The sequence below is a fragment of the Globicephala melas genome, chromosome 8 (assembly GCF_963455315.2).
Source record: "Globicephala melas chromosome 8, mGloMel1.2, whole genome shotgun sequence".
NCBI lineage: Eukaryota > Metazoa > Chordata > Mammalia > Artiodactyla > Delphinidae > Globicephala > Globicephala melas.
This window is the reverse complement of record NC_083321.1, coordinates 26,880,369-26,905,031: the sequence shown is the minus strand read 5'-3', so window position 1 is coordinate 26,905,031 and position 24,663 is coordinate 26,880,369. Positions and strand designations below refer to the sequence as shown.

At 37.6% G+C, this 24,663-nt stretch overlaps 1 protein-coding gene across 2 annotated transcripts in view; it reads right to left on the bottom strand.

Moving 5' to 3' along the window:
* The window catches only part of DCDC1 (doublecortin domain containing 1), a 470,602-nt gene that overhangs the window by 213,002 nt on the left and 232,937 nt on the right, over positions 1 to 24,663 (bottom strand). For both annotated transcript variants that reach the window (XM_060303388.1, XM_060303390.1), the window contains 2 exons: positions 17,253 to 17,423; positions 314 to 415 (listed from right to left, as the gene is read on the bottom strand). In XM_060303388.1, coding sequence (XP_060159371.1) covers positions 314 to 415; positions 17,253 to 17,423 — 273 coding nt within the window. The remainder of the gene's footprint in view (positions 1 to 313; positions 416 to 17,252; positions 17,424 to 24,663) is intronic.

The following is a 24,663-nucleotide window of genomic DNA, read 5'->3' as shown; positions in this document are numbered from 1 at the left end:
CACCCTCCACTGGAAATCATGTCACTTCTTTTCAATGTGTAAACAAGAGGTCAATTCCAGAGTCCAGTGTAGACAGATTTTCAAATAAAAGCATAATGAAGATTAAGATGCTATTAAGTAAGAGGTCAGGAGTTAATACTATACTAAAGCTGAGAACCTCCGGAATCCAGGAGTCAAGCTTGAAACTATACATCTTTACAGATCAGCAAACGATTCATCTTTTCTGAACAACTTTAAAAATGTAATTGTCTAAATTAACTACAAGTAACTTGGAAGGTGCTCACAGTCATAAATGAATAGTCAGTAAACTCACTCTTTCCATCATATAGCCAGTTTGAATTGGGCTATTGGGCCCCAGATCTTTTTCACTGATACAAACAGAGATCTCTCCAGTGTCTTTACCATTTTCAAATATCTGAAAAATAAGCACATTCAAAATTAAAAATAAATACACGCACACATATACATACATATAAATACATATATAAACACAAGCAGTCCTGATTTTGCACAGTACAGTGCCGACTGAAACTCACGCATATGGTTAACTGTGTAAAGCAAAGACGGCCGGTATGAGCACATGCGAGTAATTGGCAATGAAAAGCAACAGGACTAGAATAGCATAAAGGAAGTCCCTTGATTCTCCTTTTGGTTTCAGTGTCCTTAACCTGACTGTCATTCCCTACAATCTTAAAATAGAAGGAAACACAGACATTAAAGGAGGAATCACTGACTACACCGAATGCTTACATGGGGCAAGCGTCAGGGAAAGGTCAGCTAGCAACCAATTAACTAGCTCATGTCATTCTTTTTGAAGAACATAAAGCCATCAATTATGTAAGGAATGTTTAATTTATATTTAAAATATATCAGTGTTCAGCTCATCTTTTGACTCACTGAAAGGAAATCCAACCTGACAAACGTATTGCATAAAGGTACAATGAAAGCCATCCATTTTAAGTGCATATAAGCAACAAGTTGCTGAGAACAGAGATAAAATTCAGAACATTGCATTATGCAATGCTCATCTGGAAAAAGAAAATGCTAGCTAATGTTCTGGTCAAAGGTATCCAAATAAACCAGTCCCAAAGGAAGCCTCCACTAGAGTGAACACCGTCCTCTGACCATGCTGAGGGCCCACATGGGGTGCGTCATTCACCAGGCAAGAGAGAACGCAGGCCGATAGAGGCTTGATGAGTAACGTAAATCCTTGCTTTTTACTGTATTTTTTTCTCAAAAGTTCTTTTCTTCCCTTTCTGATAGACCTATCACATCAGAGTAACCATTTTATTTATTTCTAGTGCTATCTCCAGAGAAGATAATTTGGGAGAATATTTTATTTAAATATAAGAAAGAAAACCATCTGTTTTACTTTTGAGACAGTCTGAGAGTTATTTAATTAGTCTTAACCTGGTTTAGGAAATAATGTGCTTCAATAGCACTTCCTCAGGCTTTAGGCCAAAAAAAAAAAAAAAAGGTTTAAAAAAAGAGTAACAATGTTTAAGAATGGTGGGATTTTCTCCACTCTGTGCTTTTCATGGTACTGACAGCCTAGTGGAGATGGTACAGCTGTCAGCCTTGGAGCATTGATGCTCCACACTCTACAGTAGCTTTTGCTAAAGGGGATTTTTTAAACCTCTTTTCTGAGAAAAGATACAATTCTGAACAAGAAATCTCTCTACTTTAGCCAGGAACTTTGTAAACCCAACTGTTGCCTACAAACCTATGGGAAATAATGTGGGAGGAGAAGCTTACTGTCCCAACGATCTCTTCAGGGCCCTCTTAAACAACAGAGCCATTTAGCAATTAGGTTCACAATTCTAGGCGGATCGCATTCTGCAAGGTTAGTGTTGACAAAGGCTCGGTTTGGAGAACTTATTGATGTTCCTTTGTCAAGACTTGCTAGATGTGGAACTGGAGTGCAGCAAATTATATTCTAGAAAATAGCTGTGTGAGTGCTGTCAAACTGAGAAAGCAAATAGGACCTGGACAACACCTAAGACCTTCATTAGCTTACTGCCTTCTTCACTACTGTTAATAAGCCTTCCCTTCTATGTCCAGAAAAGAGTGTTCTCAAGAAAAAAAAAAAAGGCTCTGGCCTCTAAAAGCCCTATGAGGGCATAAGGAAAAAAGAGGTGCTTTATTGTTTAAGTAAAAGTTTAGGTGTTTAAGTGAAAGAAATCTGCCCTCCACTAGTCATTCATATAATGTTTTTTTTTCTGTATTTCTACAAAAGTAAAAATTCCCCAAGCCGAAATTCTAGGACATTCTGCTTTTCTTAAGGCTCAGCTCCTATTTTTAAGGTCTGTATCACTATGACCATTTTTTTTTAATCTAAGTATTCTATTTTTTTCTTCCTTTGCATGAGAAGTATTTTTATTTCTATTGTCCAATGTCTAAACAAAGATAGCTCTCTAAACAGAGTTTATATAGGAAAATAAAAAATAGTCTACCTTTATTTTCCTGCTGCCTAATCCCTGGCTTAAGAAAAACCAACTGCTTCCTAGTGGCTATCTGCATGCCATTACCTCCTTATAGTTCTAAAACTAAATTCTCGCCCTTGAAGTAGGGTGATACAAAAAGCCAGCTAAAGGCTAGTCTTGAGTCCCTAGCTGAGGAGTAATGTAATAGAATCTAAAAAAAAAAAAGGGGGGGGGGGATCCAGATCCTTTCAAAAACATTGTAGCTAATGACTATTGAAAAAAATACCTATAAATAGGAATTTACTTCTATGCCCTTAGTTACACAAAGTACAGAGTTTCTAGGAGGAGTTTCCCATGAACTGCAGTCTTTTTACTTTCCTTCATGTCAACAATGACTTTTCTTCAGCAGAATTAAATTAGGTTAACACCAATGTTTCACTGTAATGTTGTTAATCAATTCTTCATTCAACAAATATTTACTGAGTGCCTACTATGTGCCATCCACTGCTCAAGTGCTTAAGATATACCAGTGAACTAAGATTCCTGACAGAACAAGTAAGGAAATCATATAGCAAGGTCAGGATACATCCAGGTCTGTGAGGTCTGAAGTTTATACAACTTGGTGGGCCTTCATTAACAAAAAAAAATGCAAAATTACAAATGGAAAACTAGATACAAAATATTTATTTAAAATGAGAAATTACAACAATTTACACATATTAAAAAGCTCACACATAGCAAAAAATATGACAAAATCCAGAAAAAGTCACAAAATATTTTCATTAATTTACTATCCGATGCACATTTTTTGGCTGAATTGTCTTCAATCACCTCTTCATTTGGTAATCTTGTAACATTTTCTATAAGGAGAATAGGAATATAATTCCATCTTCCCTCTTGCATGGTTAATCAAAAAATTTCTATTATTGATTAGAAAAATTTCTCTCAACTACACAACTTGGTTGGTCATTTCATAAAAATTTTTAGGACTGATGTCAACTTTGGGAAAAGCTTGATAGTTTACTTTAAAGTATGAGCTGTAAAATGTGGAAGGATTTTCTACAAGTTACTTGACTTTGTTAATTTCACACTATGTTTTTCCTCCACCACCCATATACTTTTGGTGACAGGCACTCTAGTCCACAGTCAAAAAGCAATACACTCTATGGCCAGCAGGTAGTAGCCATCTTCCTAGAAGCTCTTCCCATACCAGGGTGGCTTAGCCCTAACTGAACTACGATACAGGGAAATGACTGCACACCAGTAATTACATCCCACTATGCTCAAACTAAATGTATCCTCAACTCAACTTCCCCTTAGCCAGACCTCAAAAATGCCTGCAACCACTTCAGCTCCAGCTGGTGCAAGGGAAAACTTGACAGAGGAAGTTGGAGTGGAAACAGACAATGCTCTCAGTCAATTGTAGTTAAAATATATTATATTTGCAAATTTTACAGAAACATGTGGCCATGTGAACACATTGCTAGGGCCTCTCCCAGGGTTTTGGAAGGGGCCTAAGCAGGAAAGGGGCCTTGAAACTTAGGTACATGGGTATCATGGTAAATGCACCTTGGAGGAAGTTAGAAGGTGGTAAGTGCCATGTAAAGAGGAAGAAATATAGCAGAGAAGGGATATAGGGCCTAGGATCAATGAGTGGGATGGGTGGTGGTCGCCATATGAAGCAGGTGATCAGAAAAGGCTTTCAAGAGAGGAAAGATTTGAGTAAAGACTTGGAGGTGAGAGAGTTAGCCAAGCAGATAGCTGGCAGAAGAGCACTGGAGGCAGAGGGAGAGGCTAGAGCAAAGAAACTAAGGCAGGAACGTGCCCAGTATGTTCCAGGAACTACAAGCAGGCTGGTGTGATGGGAGCAGAGTGAGAGAGAAGAAGGGTAAGTAACGTGAAATCAGAGGGTTAAGGGGTGGGCAGCAAAATGGGGGATCCTTGGAGAGACTGGAACAGAGCAGTAACAGGATCTGACTTAAAAGGAGCATCGGGGCTGCTGGGTGGAGAGTAGACTCCAGGGAGCAAAAGTTATCTGAAGGGTGAATGACTGCGGCTCGGAACAGAGTATTAGCAATGGACTTGGTTATAAATGGTCAATTTCTGTCGTTCATTCCAGAGTAATTTGTTCATTAGTGGGGTTGGGAAATAAAATTTGTAGCTAGGCTAATATTTCTGGGCCCTGACGTCTGCATCTATGGATGTAAATAAATCAACCTAAGTATAACTTCATACGCAGTTTCTGTGAAGGCACAAAAATGTTTACAAACTATCAAAAGAACTGTATTTACTGTGAAGATTTTATAGAGGCAGTGACCAAAACGTAAACCACGCGGGGGGAAGATGACTTGAATAGGATGTGGTTCTTGGACCAGTTTGTCTGGCATCATTTATGACACCTATTTAAGGACTTGTATAAGGCCTAGTTCAGTGCCATTATCGGCCTTTAATGCTATAAGTCTGGTTAAGAGCTAGCTGTCGGGGACCAGCAGGTTCCCAAACTCTCTATAACGGCTGGACAGACCACCCAGGAAGCTCTTCTGTGCGTGAGTGGAAGGCCAAACACCTAAGCTTCAAAATGCCTCAGGAGGCGATGCTGTCAAGAGGCAATAATAGGAAAATGACACTGCAGTGTGTTGCCAAAAGTTGGGAGGCTGTACGGTAACAGGATTTACTACTAGAGGTCTGGTGAAGGAAAGGAATATAAAATAGCCCCACAAAACTATTTGGCATACTTCAGGTGAAATAATTAAATAAGTTGGGAAAAGGTTAGCTTACATGTTGTCTTGGATTAGGGTCCCCAGGAAACAGACTCTGAGACCAAAATTTACCTGCGGGAAGTTTCCTGCGGAGCGTTCTCAGGTACAACACAGGTGAGGGGAGTGAGGAAACAGGAGTGGGCAGAGGGAGAAGGTAAACTGTGATGTAGTTGCAACAGAGGCCTCTGGTGGGAGCTCTAGACCTGGGATGGCCCCTCAGAGTTGTCCAGAATTGAGGCCAGGGAGCATGGCTTTGCACTGCCCACCAATCAAATATTGGATGCAGACTGCCCTCAGGATGGGGGCCTAATCTTTGGAGAAGCAGCAACTTCACACCAAGGGCAACTGTCCGAGAAGAATGTAGGTGTGGCAGCTGGAGGTGGGGGGTGGTTATCTCAGTCCTGAAGAGGGAATCCAGGTAGTGTGGCATGGCATCCACTACACACGTGCACAGTGATTCGCAGTGTAGAGTGCTCACACCTTTAAATCACTCAATACTCAAAGCAACTGGATTTTATAGGTGAGTCTCAGAGAGGTTAAGTGACTTGCCTAGTGCAAATCTACTCATAAGGGGCAGCAAGATCTTTAGAAATCAAGTCCTCTGATTTTTTTCCAGCTTTATTGAGATATAACTATCATATAACATGTAGGTTTGTGCACAACGTGTTGATTTGATACATATTTCTAAATGATTACCAGGGTCAGCTAACACCTCCATCACATCACATAATTACCATTTCTTTTTGTGGTAAGAATATTTAAGATCTACCCTCTTTAAAACTTTCAAGTAAATAATACATATTAGTAACTAAATCACAGTCTTCAGCATTGTATCCCCAGAACTTATTCATCCTCTGACTGAAAGTTCATACCTTTGGACCAATATCTCCCCATTCCCACCTCCAGCCCCACCTCAACCCCTAGTACCTACCATCCTAGTCTCTGTTTCTACAAGGTCGGCTTTCTTAGACTCCACATATAAGTGATATCATACAGTATTTGTCTTTCTCTGTCTGACTTATTTCACTTAGCATAATGCCCTACGATGTTTTAAATTACAAACATCAAAATTTACTCATATCTAAGATTAGAGATCCTACAATATGAAAAATTTTAAAGGTATAGAAAAGTAATTTATAGAAGTTTTTTACCTAAGTCAAAGAACATGAAAATTAAAATGGAATATTTTCTTATGTGAGAAGCTAATTAGCCATGAAAAAAAATCTATCCAATCAGAACTCAAAGTAACCTTTAGAGATAGAAAATTCACTCTAAGTGAACTAACATTGTATGTACATTAAATCAAATAAATGTGCTATTACTTTTTTTATTGTTACAGACTTGTGAGATAGTTTATAGAATGTCCACATTTTCTATACCTTCTCAAATGTATAATATACTATAAATCAAACTGTAAACATGTCTAATTTTAATATTCAGATAAGAAGATAATCACAAAGCAAATATTAAAATTATGAGATTCAGGCAATGAAAAGTTAATAATGAATTAGTATGTTTATACTGCATATAGGAAAATGTGTTTTAATGCCTAACAGAGATATCTTTAAACTGTACTTAACAGGTAAGGAGACAGTACATTTGTCCCAAGAAATAAAAATGCACTTATGTGAAGACAAGTTATTTCACTGTTAAACTTCACCAGTCTAAGTGGGACCTGAATCAAAAATCAAATAACACTGTTTTAAAGCCCAGAAAAGGTATATTTAAGAAAATAATTTATTTTAAAAGAGACATTTTAGATATCCTCTGTAAGTTGCAGCACAGCCCACCATTTAGAAGATATAAAGTGGATGACTGCCAATGGTGTAGGATTTTACGAGTGGGCTAAAAGACTCTGACCCCAAAATACCACTCACATCAACTTTCCAATACTAGCTGAAATTCCAGTTGGAGGGATACTCTTTTGTCACAACTGAAATACCACAGCTCTATGAGAGAAAATAATATTTGACCTTACTGGTTATTGATCTTTGAGGCTAGGATTTTCAATCTTGGCTTTCTGGAATTCCTCAGAGGGCCTGGGGTAGGGCTGGTGGATAGGGGAGTGAGAGTGGGGAGCTGTGGTCCAAAGTGGGAGATCAAACCTGATGAGTGAGTCTGTGGAGAAAACCACCAACCTGGCTTCAAAAGGGGTACATCCTACTTTCATTTACTTTACACAGGGCATTCCAAGAAAAACTTTGATCCAAGAAAAAGAAAGGTTTCATACTGTCTTAGCGTGAAAGAAAGTATGGTATGCCTTTTTCCTGAAGTAAGGATGGTACCTGACAGCCTGAACTGGGGGGTTGGAGTTGGGTATGGAGGAAAGGCCACGGGGGGCCAAGGATGGAGAGGTCTGCAAGATGCCCTCATCAGCTTCACAGTTACCCTGGGAGTGGGCCTGTGTTCTTTTCCTTTAAGCATTTAAAGTCACATTTCACTGCTTTGTCATAATTTTTTTAAAGGGCTTCTCCCCAACCCCATTTCTGACAAAGTAAAATTTCTAAAACAAGGTGCATGATGCTGCAAAAAATAATCTCTTTGTATCCAATTACAATTCTCGCTAAAGTCATTACATGAAAATGTTTAAAATTATATAGAAGATAGTGGCAAGGTAAATGTGTTTGCCCGATGTTCTAAGCCAAGTAATTTCTTTTTCTTTTTTTAATTTTTAATTAATTTTTTTTTTTTTTTTGGCTGTGTTGAGTCTTCGTTGCTGTGCGCGGGCTCTTCTCTAGTTGCGGCGAGCGGGGGCTACTCTTTGTTGCGGTGCGCGGGTTTCTCATTGCAGTGGCTTCTCTTGTTGCAGAGCACGGGCTCTAGTCACGTGGGCTTCAGTAGGTGTGGCACACAGGCTCATTAGTTGTGGCTCGCGGGCCCTATGAGTGCAGGCTCAGTAGTTGTGGCACACGGGCTTAGTTCCTCTGTGCATGTGGGATCTTCCTGGACCAGGGCTCGAACTCCTGTCCCCTGCATTGGCAGGTGGATTCTTTTTTTTTTTTTTTTTTCCGCGGTACGCGGGCCTGTCACCGTTGCGGCCTCTCCCGTTGCGGAGCACAGGCTCCGGACGCGCAGGCCCAGCGGCCACGGCCCACGGGCCCAGCCGTTCTGCGGCATGCGGGATCCTCCCGGACCGGGGCACGAACCCGTCTCCCCTGCATCGGCAGGCGGACTCTCAACCACTGCACCACCAGGGAAGCCCAGGACCTACCATATTTGCTTGACAACATGGCTCTAGGAAATAGCAATGGAGCCAACAGGGCCTTTTTCATTTTGCTGCATATCTTGTGCATTACTTGAATTTAATAAAGTACTGTATATATTACTTTTACAACTTTTAAAAGCCAATGAAGATTAAAGAAGCCAACATTTGGGGCTTCACTGGTGGTGCAGTGGTTAAGAATCCGCCTGCCGATGCAGGGGACACGGGTTCGTGCCCCGGTCCGGGAGGATCCCGCATGCCGCAGAACGGCTGGGCCCGTGGGCCGTGGCCGCTGGGCCTGCGCGTCCAGAGCCTGTGCTCCGCAACGGGAGAGGCCGCAACGGTGACAGGCCCGCGTACCGCGAAAAAAAAAAAAAAAAGCCCTTTATAAATGAGAATATTTCAAGGAGAAGTGGAACAAAGATTTTTCACTTTGTCTAAATTAATTTTGTGCCTAAAATTCTAATTAATTGGGATTAAAATATCAATATCAGGTATGTGGGTCCTGTCAGTAGCTGAACATTATATACCAGATTTTGGTAAATAAAGGTGTTTCGAAGTTCCTGGGCTCAATATATTTCTTCTCAAGGAAAGTAAGGGCTTTTTGGATGAGAAAAGCATAGCCACATCCCCCCAATTTTATTTTACTAGGGAAAAGAATACTATACGATTAAATATGAGCCAAATCATCAGACTTCCCCAATTCTCAGCCTCAGAGATCATATTCTCATCTTACAATAGAGTATATGTTTTTAATGCTATTTGGTTTCTTTTTTATATATCAAATTTGCCTGGGAAGGTAATTTTTTCCCCTAATATGAATAGATACTCTGAGTAACTAAAACCTATGCAAAAGTTTATTGCCTCTAACAATACATTTTCATTTTTTTAAAAATCCATTTTTTATCATAAAACATTATCAATGCTGTAGGTAGAATCTGAAGTAGGGATAGATGCATCACCTCATTTGCACTTACTAGAAAATCTGCATTCATTTCTATGTTCAAATGATGAGTTAATGCTTGATAATATTCATGGTGAGTCGAGCTAACATAGATGTCAGTGGGTAATCCAGGGGACAGGAGCATATGCAAGAAGAGAATCTCAGTGACTTGAGCATCTCAAACACTCTGTGAAAAAGCTAATTGAGAGGTAAAGACAAATTAACTGCTATGGAGAAGGACAGTCTCCCTGAGAGAGAGAGTGTGCCTGCAGCAGTAAGGTTCAGTGATTGCATTTAGTCTGCATAACTGCTAGGACAGTAATCCAGCTCTGGCCTGTGGACTTTCCCTGCTGACTGCCCACCTGGCAATTCCCTGGGCACCTTCAAGACTGTCAGGACTGCACAGGGAAAGCCTGTCTCATTACAACGGCTCTGCATGGGAGATTATGCCCCGCCCAACCAATTGCTCTTCCCTGATTTTGATACAGACACAGTTTTTCAGTTTTTCTCTGCATTGGGTCTAGGAAGGGAATATTGTATCTTCCTGCAAATAGAGGTTTACACCTGGCTGCAGATGCCTGTCAGGAAATAGGGTGGGGTGAATACACTGGCATTCCCCCACCCCCCAACAGGCCACCAAAAAAATGAAAAAAGAAAGAAAGGAAAAGAAGGCAAGATGGAAAAGAGCACTGGAAAGAAGGGTAGGTGAGATATTTCAGTGCCTACTGCTAACAGCTATCCCATGAGATGTCAGCAGGCATTCATGGGATCTAAGGTTTACTTGCCTTTAAAATGGACAGTCCAACATTTGCCTTGGCGAAATCTACATATGAAAACTGATTATCTCCATCACATTTTGTCCAACATTTAATATATGTTCTTGAAGTCACAACAATAACATTGAATATTCCAGTTTTACTACTCTAGAAACAATTCCTTTGAAAATGAAGTTTTAAGTTGGTATGTTTTACTACTTGTACTTAGAGCATATCCTAAATTTGTTGTCCCACTGTTTACTCAAATAATGTAGGTGAAGTAACAGAGAAGCTCAGAGATTGTAAATACATATATGGGAAAAGTGGTTAAACAGAAAGACAAGGACCAAGGAATGTACAATAGAAATAAGAACATAATATGCATGCAGAACAGTGATGACACCATACCCCCCCCAAAAAAAGTCTCGCCACTTGACCTCAGATGTCTCTTTAATTCATTTAATTGTTCCATAGACTCCTAAATATTTAAATAAACTTCCTATTAAATTTTATATATGGTTAGAAAACTTTACATATGGTTAGAAAACTTTAAAACTTTTTAAAAATGGTCACAAAATAGAATACAAATCTCAGATGGGTTCATGGTGTCGTTGTGCCTTTGGTAGAGCAAATTCAAGTCTCCAAAGCACAGGAAAGGCCAGGAAGGTATTACAGATAAAAATTAGCATCTTTTCTGTTATCAAAAAAATTAGCCCATTTTCTAAACACAAACAAGCCTGTAAACTAAAATGAAATTGTAGTAAAAAGCTGAGAAGACCTACACATTAGTTTTATTGTCTTCAAAAGGAGGTGTCATATTGTTCAAATTAAATAATCAGCCTTGGGCCAAAAAGGTGTTGCAGGCTTCTCTGCCTCTTCCCACTGTACCAAGCACAGTGCCTTGTAGACATATGTGTTTAATAATGTATGGGTTTATTGGACTATTCACTTAAATTTTTCTTTATTCTGTAATTGGAAGAATAAAAATTGTTAGATACATACTACCTAGAGGATGAACTAGATGCTGGACAAGGACATTCTTTAAAAGTAAGTCTCTGAATTATCCCTTTTTAAAAACTTAAATTTCTATATGCTAGGAGAGAACACTATAACCAAGCAATATAAAAACAGAAATGCTAAAAACATCTCCAAATCACGGCCCTCTGAATCTTGTTTTTATCCAGGTTACTAAATTCCACCATAGTTCCCTTGCTCACAGCCAGAGTGGATTCATGTAAAGTTAGTGGACATTAAGCCTCAGGACCCTTAACTTGCTCTAGCTCCTGAGAATGCTAAAAGTTGAGAGTGCTGGAAGCGGTAAAGCATCAATAGGTGGGGAGGGGAAGCCAGGTAGTAATCAGAGTATTTCTATGTAAGAATGTCTGATAAGTTACCTTAAAACATCACGGAAGAATCTGAATCTCCAAGTCTCCATTAATTTGTTGTGATTTATTTTCTCATTCTAAATAAATAGTCACTTTCAGGCCTAATTTTAAAGAGGCTCCTCTCCCCCCAATTTTACAAGATCTAGGTCCCAGAGAAACTGGATCTGCCTCTACTGGCAGCAAATGGAAGACAACCCACAAAGCATCACTGACCAATTGTGCGTGAAAAGCACTACTAATTCCAGTAAAAGGACTTCCCTGTACCCATCTTCTGCTCATTCCCCTGTGCTTTCTTCCACCTACTCACACATCCCACACTCTTGCTCATCAATTGCCTGTCAGATCACCCACCTTCCTACTAGTTTTTCCACCCACCATCCCCTACAGATTTGCTAATAGCCTTTCCTATCAATCCTTTCTTTCCTGCTCTCCCAGGGAAACGCTCACATTTCTGACAGCATCTCCATGGGGATGAAGAGGAAGAGGAGTTGCAGCGAAAGGACAGGACTGGGAAGGCAGAAGTCACTGAGCCATGGCTGTAGCAGATGTTCTCATAAGGCTGAGGGTGATGGCAGTGACAGGGGATATGGGGTAAGAGAAGGTCTGGAATAGTAAGAAATTGCTCCAGAAGTTTGTTACCTGAAGGGCTTCGTAAATTATGCCGCACATTGAGTGTGACCACTAAGGGTAAAAACAATAAGAAATCTCATCAACTCAAAAGGTGCTATGATGTGATGGGAAGAGAATGTACCAGAATACAAAAAAGTGTATGCTGGGGTTGTGACTACATATGAGTGCATATGGAAATGATATGCAAGGGTGAGAATGGTTGTATAAGGAATAATGTGATGACGGGTGATATAACTTTTTCCTAAAATTCTTCTAATTTTGGTATGTTGTGTTTTCAATTTTTTTTTTTTTTTAACAAGGAACTTTCCCATGGCAGGATGGACACTGAAACTATTCTCGGTCTTTTGTCTTAATGTGTCTATTTAAACTGGATACTGTATTATGCAAAAATGGAACTGAGGCATTGTGGAACACAGAGCATGTCCTTTTAAGAGGTGATCTTCGGGCTTCCCTGGTGGCGCAGTGGTTGAGAGTTCGCCTGCCGATGCAGGGGACACGGGTTCGTGCCCTGGTCCGGGAAGATCCCACATGCCGCGGAGCAGCTGGGCCCGTGAGCCATGGCCGCTGAGCCTGCGCGTCCGGAGCCTGTGCTCCGCAGCGGGAGAGTCCACAACAGTGAGGGGCCCGCGTACCGCAATAAAAAAAAAAAAAAGAGGTGATCTTCTAATATTAAGACCTAACCAAAAGCTGCTATTTTAAAATTATCAATGAGGGACTTCCCTGGCGGTCCAGTGGTAAGGAATCCACCTTCCAATGCAGGGGACACGGGTACGATCCCTGGTTAGGGAACTAAGATCCCACATGCCTCAGGGCAACTAAGCCCGCGTGCCACAACTACTGAGTTCGCGTGCCTCAACAAGACAGCCCGTGCGCCACAGCTACAGAGCCAGTGCACCCTGGAGCCCGCGGGCCACAACTAGAGAGGAAAAACCCACATGCCACAACTAGATAGAAGCCCACGCACCGCAACAAAGAACCCGCACGCCGCAAAGAAAGATCCTGCATGCCTCAACGAAGATCCCGTGTGCAGCAACTAAGACCCGATGCAGCCAAATAAATAAATAAATAAAAGGGAAAAGAATTTTTAAAAAATAGATAAAATTATCAATGAAAGATATGATGAGGATGATAAGCTCAGTGAAAAAGTGAATGCAACCACACATAACATGAAAAACCACTCCAGGGGACTTTTGGATCACACCCTGCCTACAGCCCCTAGTTGAACACCTAGAAGCTCTAGAAGATGATGATGACTACAATATATTATGTTTGGTTCTTGAAGCTGAGTCCTGGGCTCACATATGTATTCAACAGTGATACAAATCATCAAATAGAGAAAAGTAGAAAGATAATCATTCCAATTCACTGTTTTATCAAAATGAATAGAAAAGGGGAAAAATAGGTTTTATTGGAGCCATGCCTTTCAGTTATAAATGGAAAATGGATTGATTGATTGATTGATATATCATCTAACACTCTGCATAGCACACGCTACAAGGTGGGATAAAGTTGCTCATAACTACAAAAGTCACGGCCCTTGCCCACAGTGACTCAGAGGTAACTGGGCTAGAGACAGTGCTCCAAAAAAGGGCAGTTCATTCACACTCCATGGAAACAGAGTTTGGCCAGGCTACTGATATGAACTGATTCTGGAATTAACAGAGGATGGTATGCTGCTGTGACCTATGCTCAATATCTCTCCAGTCGGAATTAGCAAGTTCTCCTCACCTAGAGAGTATGGAAAAACTCCTCAATTCTAAGAGACCTGCAATTCTGAATACTTAGGGTATACTTTGCTAATCCAGTTTTGTCTCTACTACCTAGCTATTTCAGATGTAAGAACTCGTTTAGAAAACTACAGATCTCTATATCTTTTCCAGCAGTCCAAACATCTACTCCCAAAAATATGGGGGTTGGAGGGAAAGGAGAAAATGCATTACCATGAATAATACACAATAATTTATTTACAATGTTCCATTTAATTTTATATGAAAAACATGTCAGTCACTTTGGGCATCCAAGACCAACTTGCCTTTCTAGACTAATTACTGGAAAGTCCTATGTGCCCTGTGTTGTACACGACCCTGCCTTTGCCCACTCAGTGGCTATAGGTAGTTGAATTAATGTCAGGGACCTAGGTAAGGCTGGACTGACCCAAACAGATTCTCTCTTTAAATGGTTTGAACTAGGAGACACAAAGACTCTTGTCAGATGATGATGGCCATTTAAACCTAACAGTTAGGGAGAGCTAGGGGCCATAATTTTCCTCCATGTACGTACAAAGGAGTAAAAAGAGAAAGCCAGCTTGCAGAAAGAAATGAGAAATGAAAAAGCTCAGAAACATGAGGAGCAGAGAGACTATGGGGCTTCAGGAGAAAGAGATATGGAAAAGAAGTGACTTTCTTGTGAGAATCGGCTGTACTTCCTGGTTTTCATTTCTGTGAGATTCCTTTATGTTTTCAACAAACCCTCTTTTTATTTGAAATGCTTTGAGAGGGTTTGTGTTGCAGGTCACCAGAGAGTTTTGATGTAAACATGGGATTTATATCATAGAGCAGATGGGGAAAGAGGAAGCTCAAAGAGGGGAGAAATAAAATGAAAGTTCCCTTGACCCCCAGGCCTGGCCAAGTGCGGACAGGGAAAGGCAAATGTGGGGCTCTGAAATGAAAGAAGTATGGTTTGCAGGAATCTTTGGTTTTGCTTTTGTTTGGCTTTTTTTCCTTTTTATTTTTTTATTGAATTATAGTTGACATACAACATTAGTTTCAGGTGTACAACATGGTGACTTGACATTTATATACATTATGAATTGATCACCATGATAAGTCTAGTGACCATCTGTCATCATACAAAGTGACTGCAAGGTAATTGACTATATTCCCTGTGCTATACATTACATCCCTGTAGCTTATTTATTTTATAACTGGAAGTTTGTACCTCTTAATCCCTTTCACCTATTCCGCCCAACCCCCCCCCAACTCCCTCCCCTTTGGTAACCACCAGTTTGTTCTCTGTATTTATGAGTCTGTTTCTGTTTTGTTTGTTTGTTTTGTTTTATAGATTCCACATATAAGTGGAATATAGTATTTGTCTTTTACTATTTGTCATATAGTATTTATCTTTCTCTGTCTGACTTATTTCATTTAGCAAAATACCCTGTAGGTCCATCCACATTGTTGCAAATGGCAAGATTGCATTCTTTCTATGGCTAACATTCCATTGTGTATATATATATCCATTTGCCTATCAATGGATACCTAGGCTGCTTCCATATCTTGGCTAAATAATGCTGCAATGAACATAGGGGTGCATATATCTTTTCAAATAACTGTTTTCGTTTTCTTCAGATAAATGCCCAGAAGTGGAAGTGCTGAATTGTATGGTAGTTCTATTTTTAATTTTTTGAGGAACCTCCATACTGTTTTCCATAATGGCTGCACCAATTTACATTCCCAGCAACAGTGTTCGAGGGTTCCCTTTTCTCCACATCCTCACCAACACTTGTTTTTTGTTATATTTTTGATAACAGCCATTATCACAAGTGCGAGGTGATATCTCATTGTAGTTTTGATTTGCATTTCCCTGATGGCTAGCGATGCTAAGCATCTTTTCATGTATCTGTTGACTATCTTCCTTGGAAAAATACCTATTCAGGTCCTCTGCCCATTTTTTAACTGAATTGTTTGGGGGTTTTTTGATGTGTGATTTCTTTATATATTTTGGATATTAACTCCTTCTTAGACATATCATTTGCAAGCATCTTCTCCCATTCAGTATGTTTTTTCATTTTGTTGATGGTTTCCTTCGATGTGCAAAAGCTTTTTTGTTTGGGATAGCCCCATTTGTTTATTTTTGCTTTTGTTGCCCTTGCCTGAAGATCTCCAAAAAAATATACTGCTAAGACTAATGCCAAGGCAGCATACAAGAAGCATACTTCTTCTAGGAGTTTTATGGTTTCAGGTCTTACATTTAGGTGCAAAATGGCAGACTGGATCTGTAACCAAGTCAGAAATCTGAAAAAGAACAATGCTACTGGACTACAGGAACACTTGACCTTGATGTCTTGAACATCACTTCCTAAGCCTTTAGCTGAATAGCATAGACTATGAGAAATATATTATCGTGTTTACCTTGGAATTACACTTCCCCAAAGGTCAATTTTTACATGGTAACATTCTCATTAAAATGTAAACAAGGAACGCCATTAAAGAAATAAGTTATAGACAGAAAATATAATGTTTATAATGTTATTTGCAGAATAAGACTGAATATTAAGGGGAACTGTAGAGATAAAGGCTGATCAAAATACAATTACTTCGAATGTTATCACATTCAAATATGAACATAATCAAAAGGAAATGAAGAATTGTAGTTATGGTTCTTTAGATGGAAAAGAGCCATACTTTGAGTAATTCAATTTTACTAATTATAGTCTCTTGAAACATGAGATATGAGATTATAGAACAATCTTAATTTGACAGACTTAAACAAAAGTATTTAAACTCCCTAAGCTTTCAGTACCTAAACGACTTTAGCTGAGTATGAGTTTCTTTTTTTCTCTTCCAATGATGCAATAGCAAAGGGTAGTTTAGGACATTTAGCCATCTTGTCCTAACAAATAACCAATTCACCTTTTTTTCCCAGTATATTCTTACGTATTGATTTTACCAAGTGAACCCAGACATCTGTCACACTTATCCAATACAGATCCTTTTCCTTGGCAATGTAGTTATAACATCAATCAGTCACCTGGCCTTTCACCTCTAATTCCTATTGCCACTGTCTGTCAATTATTAAAGCTTGTCCGTTTCTCCAAATAAGTTATTTTTAAAAACTGAAATACACAGTGACTCCTGTGAAAAATATATGTTTCTTAGAAAAGCATGTAAATGTTCATGATTAATTTCTTCATTAAAATTACTTTTCTGGGTTGAAAACTAAAGTTTATAAACCCATATTTCAAAGACTTCTAGATATTTTCTTTTAGAACATATTCCCTGAATGGTAGTATTAGCACTTGTAATCCAAACTCCAGTTTGAGGAAGACAACACAAAAAGAAATCCAAGCTGAGTGGCATTATTACAAGGGTCTTCAAATGGAGCAGAGTGGTTTGTCTCTGGTTGAACCCATTGAGAGTCACAGAATGACACCCACCTTGAGCTGCAGGCCTCCTGGGATAAGAGTGTTTGCTGGAAGGCTTTTAATGTGTTCGTAGACATAAGAGGAGAATTGCTCCTGCTCAGCCTGTAATTGGGGGCCAAGTTTAGAGAGATGACCTCTGTTGCTTTTGATAGCTGTCTGCAATTCATCAATCAGCCTGTTCACCTGGAGGGGTTAAATTACAAGAGTTGTTAGCAAGAAGTAATTGTTGATGTCACACCTATTAGATTTTTGAGTACTTAGTTTGATGTGGGGAAGATGACTTCAATATAAGAATCTGAGTATAGATCTATGTTCAAGTAAAGCGAATAGGCGATATATACATTCCTTCATCAACAAATTTTATTTATGGGAAAATTTCTAACTTTGTACTTCAGTAATATGGAATAGGTACCCATTTACAACTGCTGAATAAAAATTGTCTCTAGATACAAAAAGAACCATATACATTGACAAGTTTGCCAAGGACTTTTAAACTGCTTAACAGAATAAGACCTCTCTAAAACTTTAAGTAATCCAATATATGTGCCAATGACAATATTTAATTCTATTACATGTACCTTCCTTTTAAGAATATTTTATTTTACCATCTGTATGTTACCTTTAAAATTTGTAATATGTATATTAAATTCATTAACATTTTGTGGCCTTTTAAATGAATCAGTCTGTTCTCTTCCTTCCAAATACTTTAAAATATAATTTTCCAAATTTCATAAATACAATTTTTCAAAATATCCATACCTCAAAGACAATGCTCTATTCTAGACAATATTTTGAATATATACAAATTTCTGAATAATGCATAGAATTTTTCCAGAAACAGCAAAGGCTTAGAAACATGTACCTTTTATATTTAAATTTATGGATTTCTAATCAGAATATTTAAGAGACATATGAACTTGACTTACAGGTTATTAGTAAGACATACTGAAGACTCAAAAATAGTAAGTTAATATTTTAACCCTTATAGTTTACAAATTAAAAATCATTACAATTCTTTGACCCTTCACTGTGTTATATAAACTTATATTCTCTCTAATAGATTGGATTCTTACATAAACACTGGTCGATATATGGTAGTGACTAAAAGAGATGAAAAGCAGGAATTCTCTTTATCCATGATCTTTAAAGTGATCAAATTAGACCCATCTTAGAATTATGAATGACTGTGAACAGGGCATGGATTTTTGAAATCTTGGGTTAAAATGCTGGCTCTTTCATTTACTGACTGAGAGGCTTTGAACAGGTAATAAAAAAACCTCATTCACAAATGAAGAATAATACTGACCTTACCATGTTAAGAATTAAATTAGATTAAAGAATGGACAGCACAATGGCTAACCTATAATGTCGCATGTACATGGTGTATTATTACAGTGTTTTCATTTTTAAATAGAGTAGTTTTCTGCAAATCAAGTTTTAATTATTTTTCTTGGCCTGTCTTTCCTATTCCTACCATTATGTCACATGAAGAAGATAAAAATTTGAAACTAATTGCTACATAGATTCTCAACCTCACTTCAGTGTCCACAGATAAAATGCAAACTCCTTCTCCAAGAGTCTCCCATGTAATGACAGCTCATTGTCTTTCTATCTCTCTCAGCTGAAAATATGGTATTTGCCCCTACCAACTCTGATGTTAAATCTATGATTTCTATCCCTTCCACAGAGGATTTCAGGGAAGGCAATGAAAGTAAGTTTGTACTATTATACATATGACTTGAATATTTACTTTTCTACTTTACCTAGTTAATCTGAAATATATATATAATATTATGTGTATATATATATATATATAACTTCAACTATATTTAGCTTTTCCCAAGAACTTTAGAAGCATTATATGCATATAAAGCTAATTTAAATGATTCCTATTTTTCTTTGGTGTCCCATATCTTTCTTATTTGTCCCTATGTGACCAATCATATACTTTCTTTTAAACAATGCTTTTTTCTAAACAAAGAACTGGCAAACTTCTTCTCTATAAGAGCCAGATAATATTTTCAGTTTTGTGAGTTATAATGTCTCCATCAAAACCATTCGACCCTGCAGTTGTACTTTGTAAGCAGCTGTAGACAATATGTGAACAAATGGACAAGGCTGTGTTCCAATAAAACTTTATTTAGAAAAACAAGCAATGGGCTAGATTTGGCCCCAGGGCTTCAGTTTATCAACCGTTCTTCTAAACACATATATTTCCTCTCCTTCCTTTCTTTTCTTATAAGTAATACTCTGGCCAAGGCTTCATCTCCTCATCCCCTCCTGCTACTGGTATTACCAATACACTTACTGAGTGGCCTCCCTGTCCCTAGTCTCTCCCCCTGTAATCCATCCTGTCATCTCCACCTAATTAATCTACCTCCAATAGTATAAATAAACCTTCAAGTAGCTCCCCCACCCACTGCATTCCTCATCTTGCTATTCAAGATTCAAGACCTTTTCTTACTTTCTAGAACAAATTTCTATGCTTTCCACAGTACAGTTAACCCTATAAGAAAGTCATAAAGCTTAAAATATGGCAATGATGGATGATTCAATATTAGTCAATGTTTTTCATCCTTATCTTTACATACTACCTTTTAGCAGTATTATCCTCAAAGACGATGGATAATAGTATATTCTACATACCAAAGCTAGAGACCAAAGCAGACCAAGTAACTTGCTCTTATAGGTATGTGACAAAATTAAAATCTAATATCCAAAGGCCTGAAATAGAAAGAGTCTACTTCTGGAAAGCACCGATCCTCTCTGAACCTATACCCAGCATCATTTGATTCAAGAAGATATAATTTTACATAGTCTTTAAAATATACTAAGTATCATGCAATGTGTTTTGTTAGTCAATAATACTGCTCTCTTTAATTTTATGTACTGTACCTACTGCTACAGCAAGCCACCAAAAAAAAAAAAGGACGAATTTCAGGCTTTGATTTGAGAGCATCTTTATACGACTTGTTTTACTGTCACAATCCATAGCCTTTCACTGATAGGGAATTTCATGTGACATCAGAAATCAACCATACAATTGATGATGTCATTTGCATTCTAAAGGGCTATTGGTTAAAACCTTAAAAGTTTCATTTCCCATAAATTCTTCGTTGCTTCAAAAAATTTCTCTATCATTTTTGCCATTTTCCTTGGCCCCATGATTATCTGTTAATGTATGTGAAGCATAATTATAGCAATCATGGCCTGTATTTTTAATAACTTAAAACTATCAAATAAGATGCCCTAGTAAAGATTAACTTATATCTTAAACATAGGAGAAAATATATCAAGAATCCTGCCACTGACATTTTGATAAAGTTTCCAACCAATTTTCCTCAAACTTTGTTACTTTAAAAATTCATAAGGAGATAACCAACAAGGTCCTACTGTATAGCACAGGGAACTCTACTCAATATCTTGTAATAACCTTTAGGGGAAAAGAATATGAAAAAGAATATATATATATATGTATATGTATATGACTGAATCACTTTGTTGTACACCTGAAATTAACACAACATTGTAAATCAACTATACTTCAATTTAAAAAAAATGCTTTTTAAAATTGGAAAAAAAATTTCATAAGGTCTTTTATTCTCAAAGTGCTCCATTTTACGTGTTACCCTGAAAGATAATGCTATGCATGAAATAACTCATATACCAAAATCAGATAGGTAAAACAATACTCCTGAATTATATTACATGATACGATTTTTTTTTCCAATCACAGATGTTGCTAAAAGGGGGGAAAATGTTCTTTAAAATTCTTCATCATGAATCTTTTTTTCCTGCAAATCCTTTTTTTTTTTTCCTCTCTACAAAGGCAATGTGAATGGGGGCAAAAGAAGACAAAACTTGACCTTTTGTGATCCCAGCATTAATGGGTCTGTTCATAATTCAATCTATGTGTGTGTGGGAGCATCCATGTGGAAACATAGAGGCCTGAGAGACATAAAGCCTTTCCCTTTAAACATTATCTGACCCTATCAGTCCCATTCACAAAAGAAGGCTTACGTATGCATATGTTGAAAAAATGCACCATCTCATTGTGCAGCCGAAAGCCTACACATTCTACTCTTCATTCTCTGTAGAAATGCAGCACGGAAGTGACACTTGTACAGAATTTGGGAGAGTGACAAATGAGCAGAAGGTAGCAAAAAAAAAAAAAAAAAAAAAAAAGAGTATTCTGGTGAGGAAAAAAACCAAACTTCTGAAAGAATGCAAATGCACACCTGTCTATAAACATATACATAGGCTTTTTTGCATAAGATGTAGGGCATTTTGGTCATTCATGCAACCCTTGAATTTAGTTGAATTCTCAAGATGATTTAAACAAAATATTGTTCTGTTTATAATCATTCTAAAATGTATACCTATCAAAGTTGTACACTCTGAACCATACATTGTGAATACTGTACTTTATCTATTATGAATGACTCTTTGAAGAGCTCCTGGTTTTTCTAGTGATGAGTTCAGCTGTTGGCCTGAATGCTATGTGGCCTGGAGTCCATATATGTTAGTGAGGAGACTCCAGAGCACTTTATACTGAATTGCCACTTGAAATCAGCACAAAGGGTGGCAGCCTCCACGCTAGGAACATCATCTTGGCATGCAGCATATGGGACAGTCTCGAAGCCGGGTCAGTGCTTAAACTTAAGACCAAGACACTTTCTAATGTACAGCATAGTTAAGAAGAACCAGAAAGGGGACAGGGAGATAAAAATGGGTGTTTTAAACTCCCTAAAGTCTCTTACTTGGTTCAGGCCCAAGGGTACAATGTTTTTCAGGTTAAGAAGTGAACATAATCAGACTTGACAAATGAAGGCTAGAAAAGACATAGGAATCTGTGAGCAAAATTAAGTATCTTTTAATCTTAAAATTAAGGATGAGCTGCAGTGTAACCACAGGAAAACTGAAATACCATCTCGTATTCCAATCACTTCCACTACTCCCAACTTTCTAATAGATTTCCAGACCCCTTCTGAGATGGAAGTTATTTTGGAAGATCTATATTGTTTCCAGCCAGGGGTCACTTATGTGCTGCCTTTAGGCCTATTTGAGTCCAACATCCCCATCAACTCATGGGGGAAGGGGTGATTGAAAATAGAGACATTTAAAAACATCTTTATAACTCATCTGGCAAGAGGGGTATGATGATGGCAATAAGGATGATGTCAAGTATACTTTTGGAGGAAGCAATAAGAATGCACTTCACAGACCTCTGGCTACAGGAGCATAATTGACCAAGGGCCCAAGCTATTATGCTCTTACACCCATCACCAGGTTGGCACCAATGTCCAAGGATACTAAAGCAGGTCCAACCCAGGGAGTCACAAGACTCCTCTGATGGACAACTTTGACTCAAGGATACGCCAGCAGCTTTGCCAAACCCTCCTTAGACTGCACAACAGTCTAGGATACTTCCACCCAGTCTTCCCTTCCTCTCTCCTTCACTCATGTTCAAGCCTGCATTTCAGTCTGACAGGTCTCCCAGCCTTACCTAGAGCTCTCCCCATTTTCTCTCATGGCATTTCTTCTATTAAAATCCACACACATTAAAAAAAATTCGATCCTGGTGTCAACTTTTCAGAGAATCTGGAATAACACACTTTTAAACTGACAAAAAAATTACACACAGATTTCTAGTAGACCATTCCTAAAAAGCTTGATACAGTTCAACATATACCATCACATCGAAGTAGTCTCGTGATGCATACGTTATTATTATTCCCAGTTTTCATGTGGAAAAATTACATGAAATAAAATAAGATTTTAAGATAAAAATACAGACAGCAGATACCTAAATCTAAATCTCAGATTTCACGATGTTTACTTAAGGTTTTGAAATATGTCTAGAAATATAGTATTTTGTAAAAAAAACTGTGGGCAAAATTAAATGTTGGAGTAATCTCCCCATCCCCATATTTTTCATTTCTTTTTACCATCATGATTTCACATCTCTGTATATGAATTCGGCACAAAACTTGATGTCACTGACTTACACATCAAAATTAATAAATCACTTTCAAATTAATGATATAAAAATTATTCTCATAGTGTATGGAATATATTTAAAGGTTCTTACACACACACATTCACACCCACACACACAATCAATATTCCCTTCACTGTGTGATTTTTGAAGCAAACAAAAGGCATTTGGAGTCAGCTGATCAAGCAAATATGTGACCAAATAAGGCCCTTTGCAGGAGAAAAAGTGATGTATATAGGTACTAAAGAAACATTAAGATGATAATAAAGGAGTACCAAATAAGCATTAATACTGTTGGATTTTCCAGAAAAAATAATTTTCATTTCCAGCTTTGGTAAGAAGGTGGCATTAAAAATGATATTTTTAGCATAATGATCATTTTCCTGGGCCACTTCAAGTTTCCAGTTCCATTGAAATTATAGTTTTGCATAAAATATCAACAAGCAAAATAATTACAATATTTAAAATGCAGAAAATAGTTCATCTATTCATTCTTTTAGATTATTTCTATTTGTTCTCTAATAATAATTTGTTATTATAGATACAATTTTAATTATACTAATTCAACTAGAGATTTTTATTTACATTTCCTGAAGTTGATGATATCAAGATATATGATAGATTCATTTTAAACTTACTGTGAAAATGTAATAAACTGTGATAAACAACATTTTTCAATTGGATAGAGGACAATATTTTTTAAATCTAGAACCAACAACCTAGTTTTTAACTTGTTAATATTAAGTGGAATGAGTCAGAACTATAATTTAAAAGTATACAATTGTTATTTGTTATATCTTTTCTTATGAAATATTTCCTACTGAGATTACCAATCAATGTTTATAATATAATCTTTAATACTGCACATATATAAGCCCCAAATATTAAGGTAGCCTCTAACTTAAAGAATTGAATTCACTCAGGAAAATCTGATGCATTATACTTGTTCATCTATTGTAAAATACATAGTTAGCAAAGGAGATGCAATTACCATGATAAGAAAATATTAAAACCCTAAAGCTTGGATAGATTTCCTTGCCAAAATGTCAAAAGAGAATTATATGAAAGTTTAATTTTTAAATATTCATGCTATCTTATTCTTTGAAGTTGCTTATAGATTTTATTTACTGACAGTAGTACATGGAAATTAGCAAATTCATGATCTTTCCTCAGAAAGATTAAATGCTTTTGCATTCCAGGAAACTACATGAAAATCATTTTTCCCTTTTGTCTAACACCAATTTTGTATTATTATTTCATTTATGGAATATGCTGTCAACTTCACAGCATGAGCTTTGGAGAGAAGAAGCCTTGCGTTAATAGTCCTTCTTTACAATATTGTCTACAGAATCTTATGATTAGTTCACTTAGGCTTGACATTTATAAACTACAGTTTTTCCTTGATAAGAGGTAACATTGCTAGCA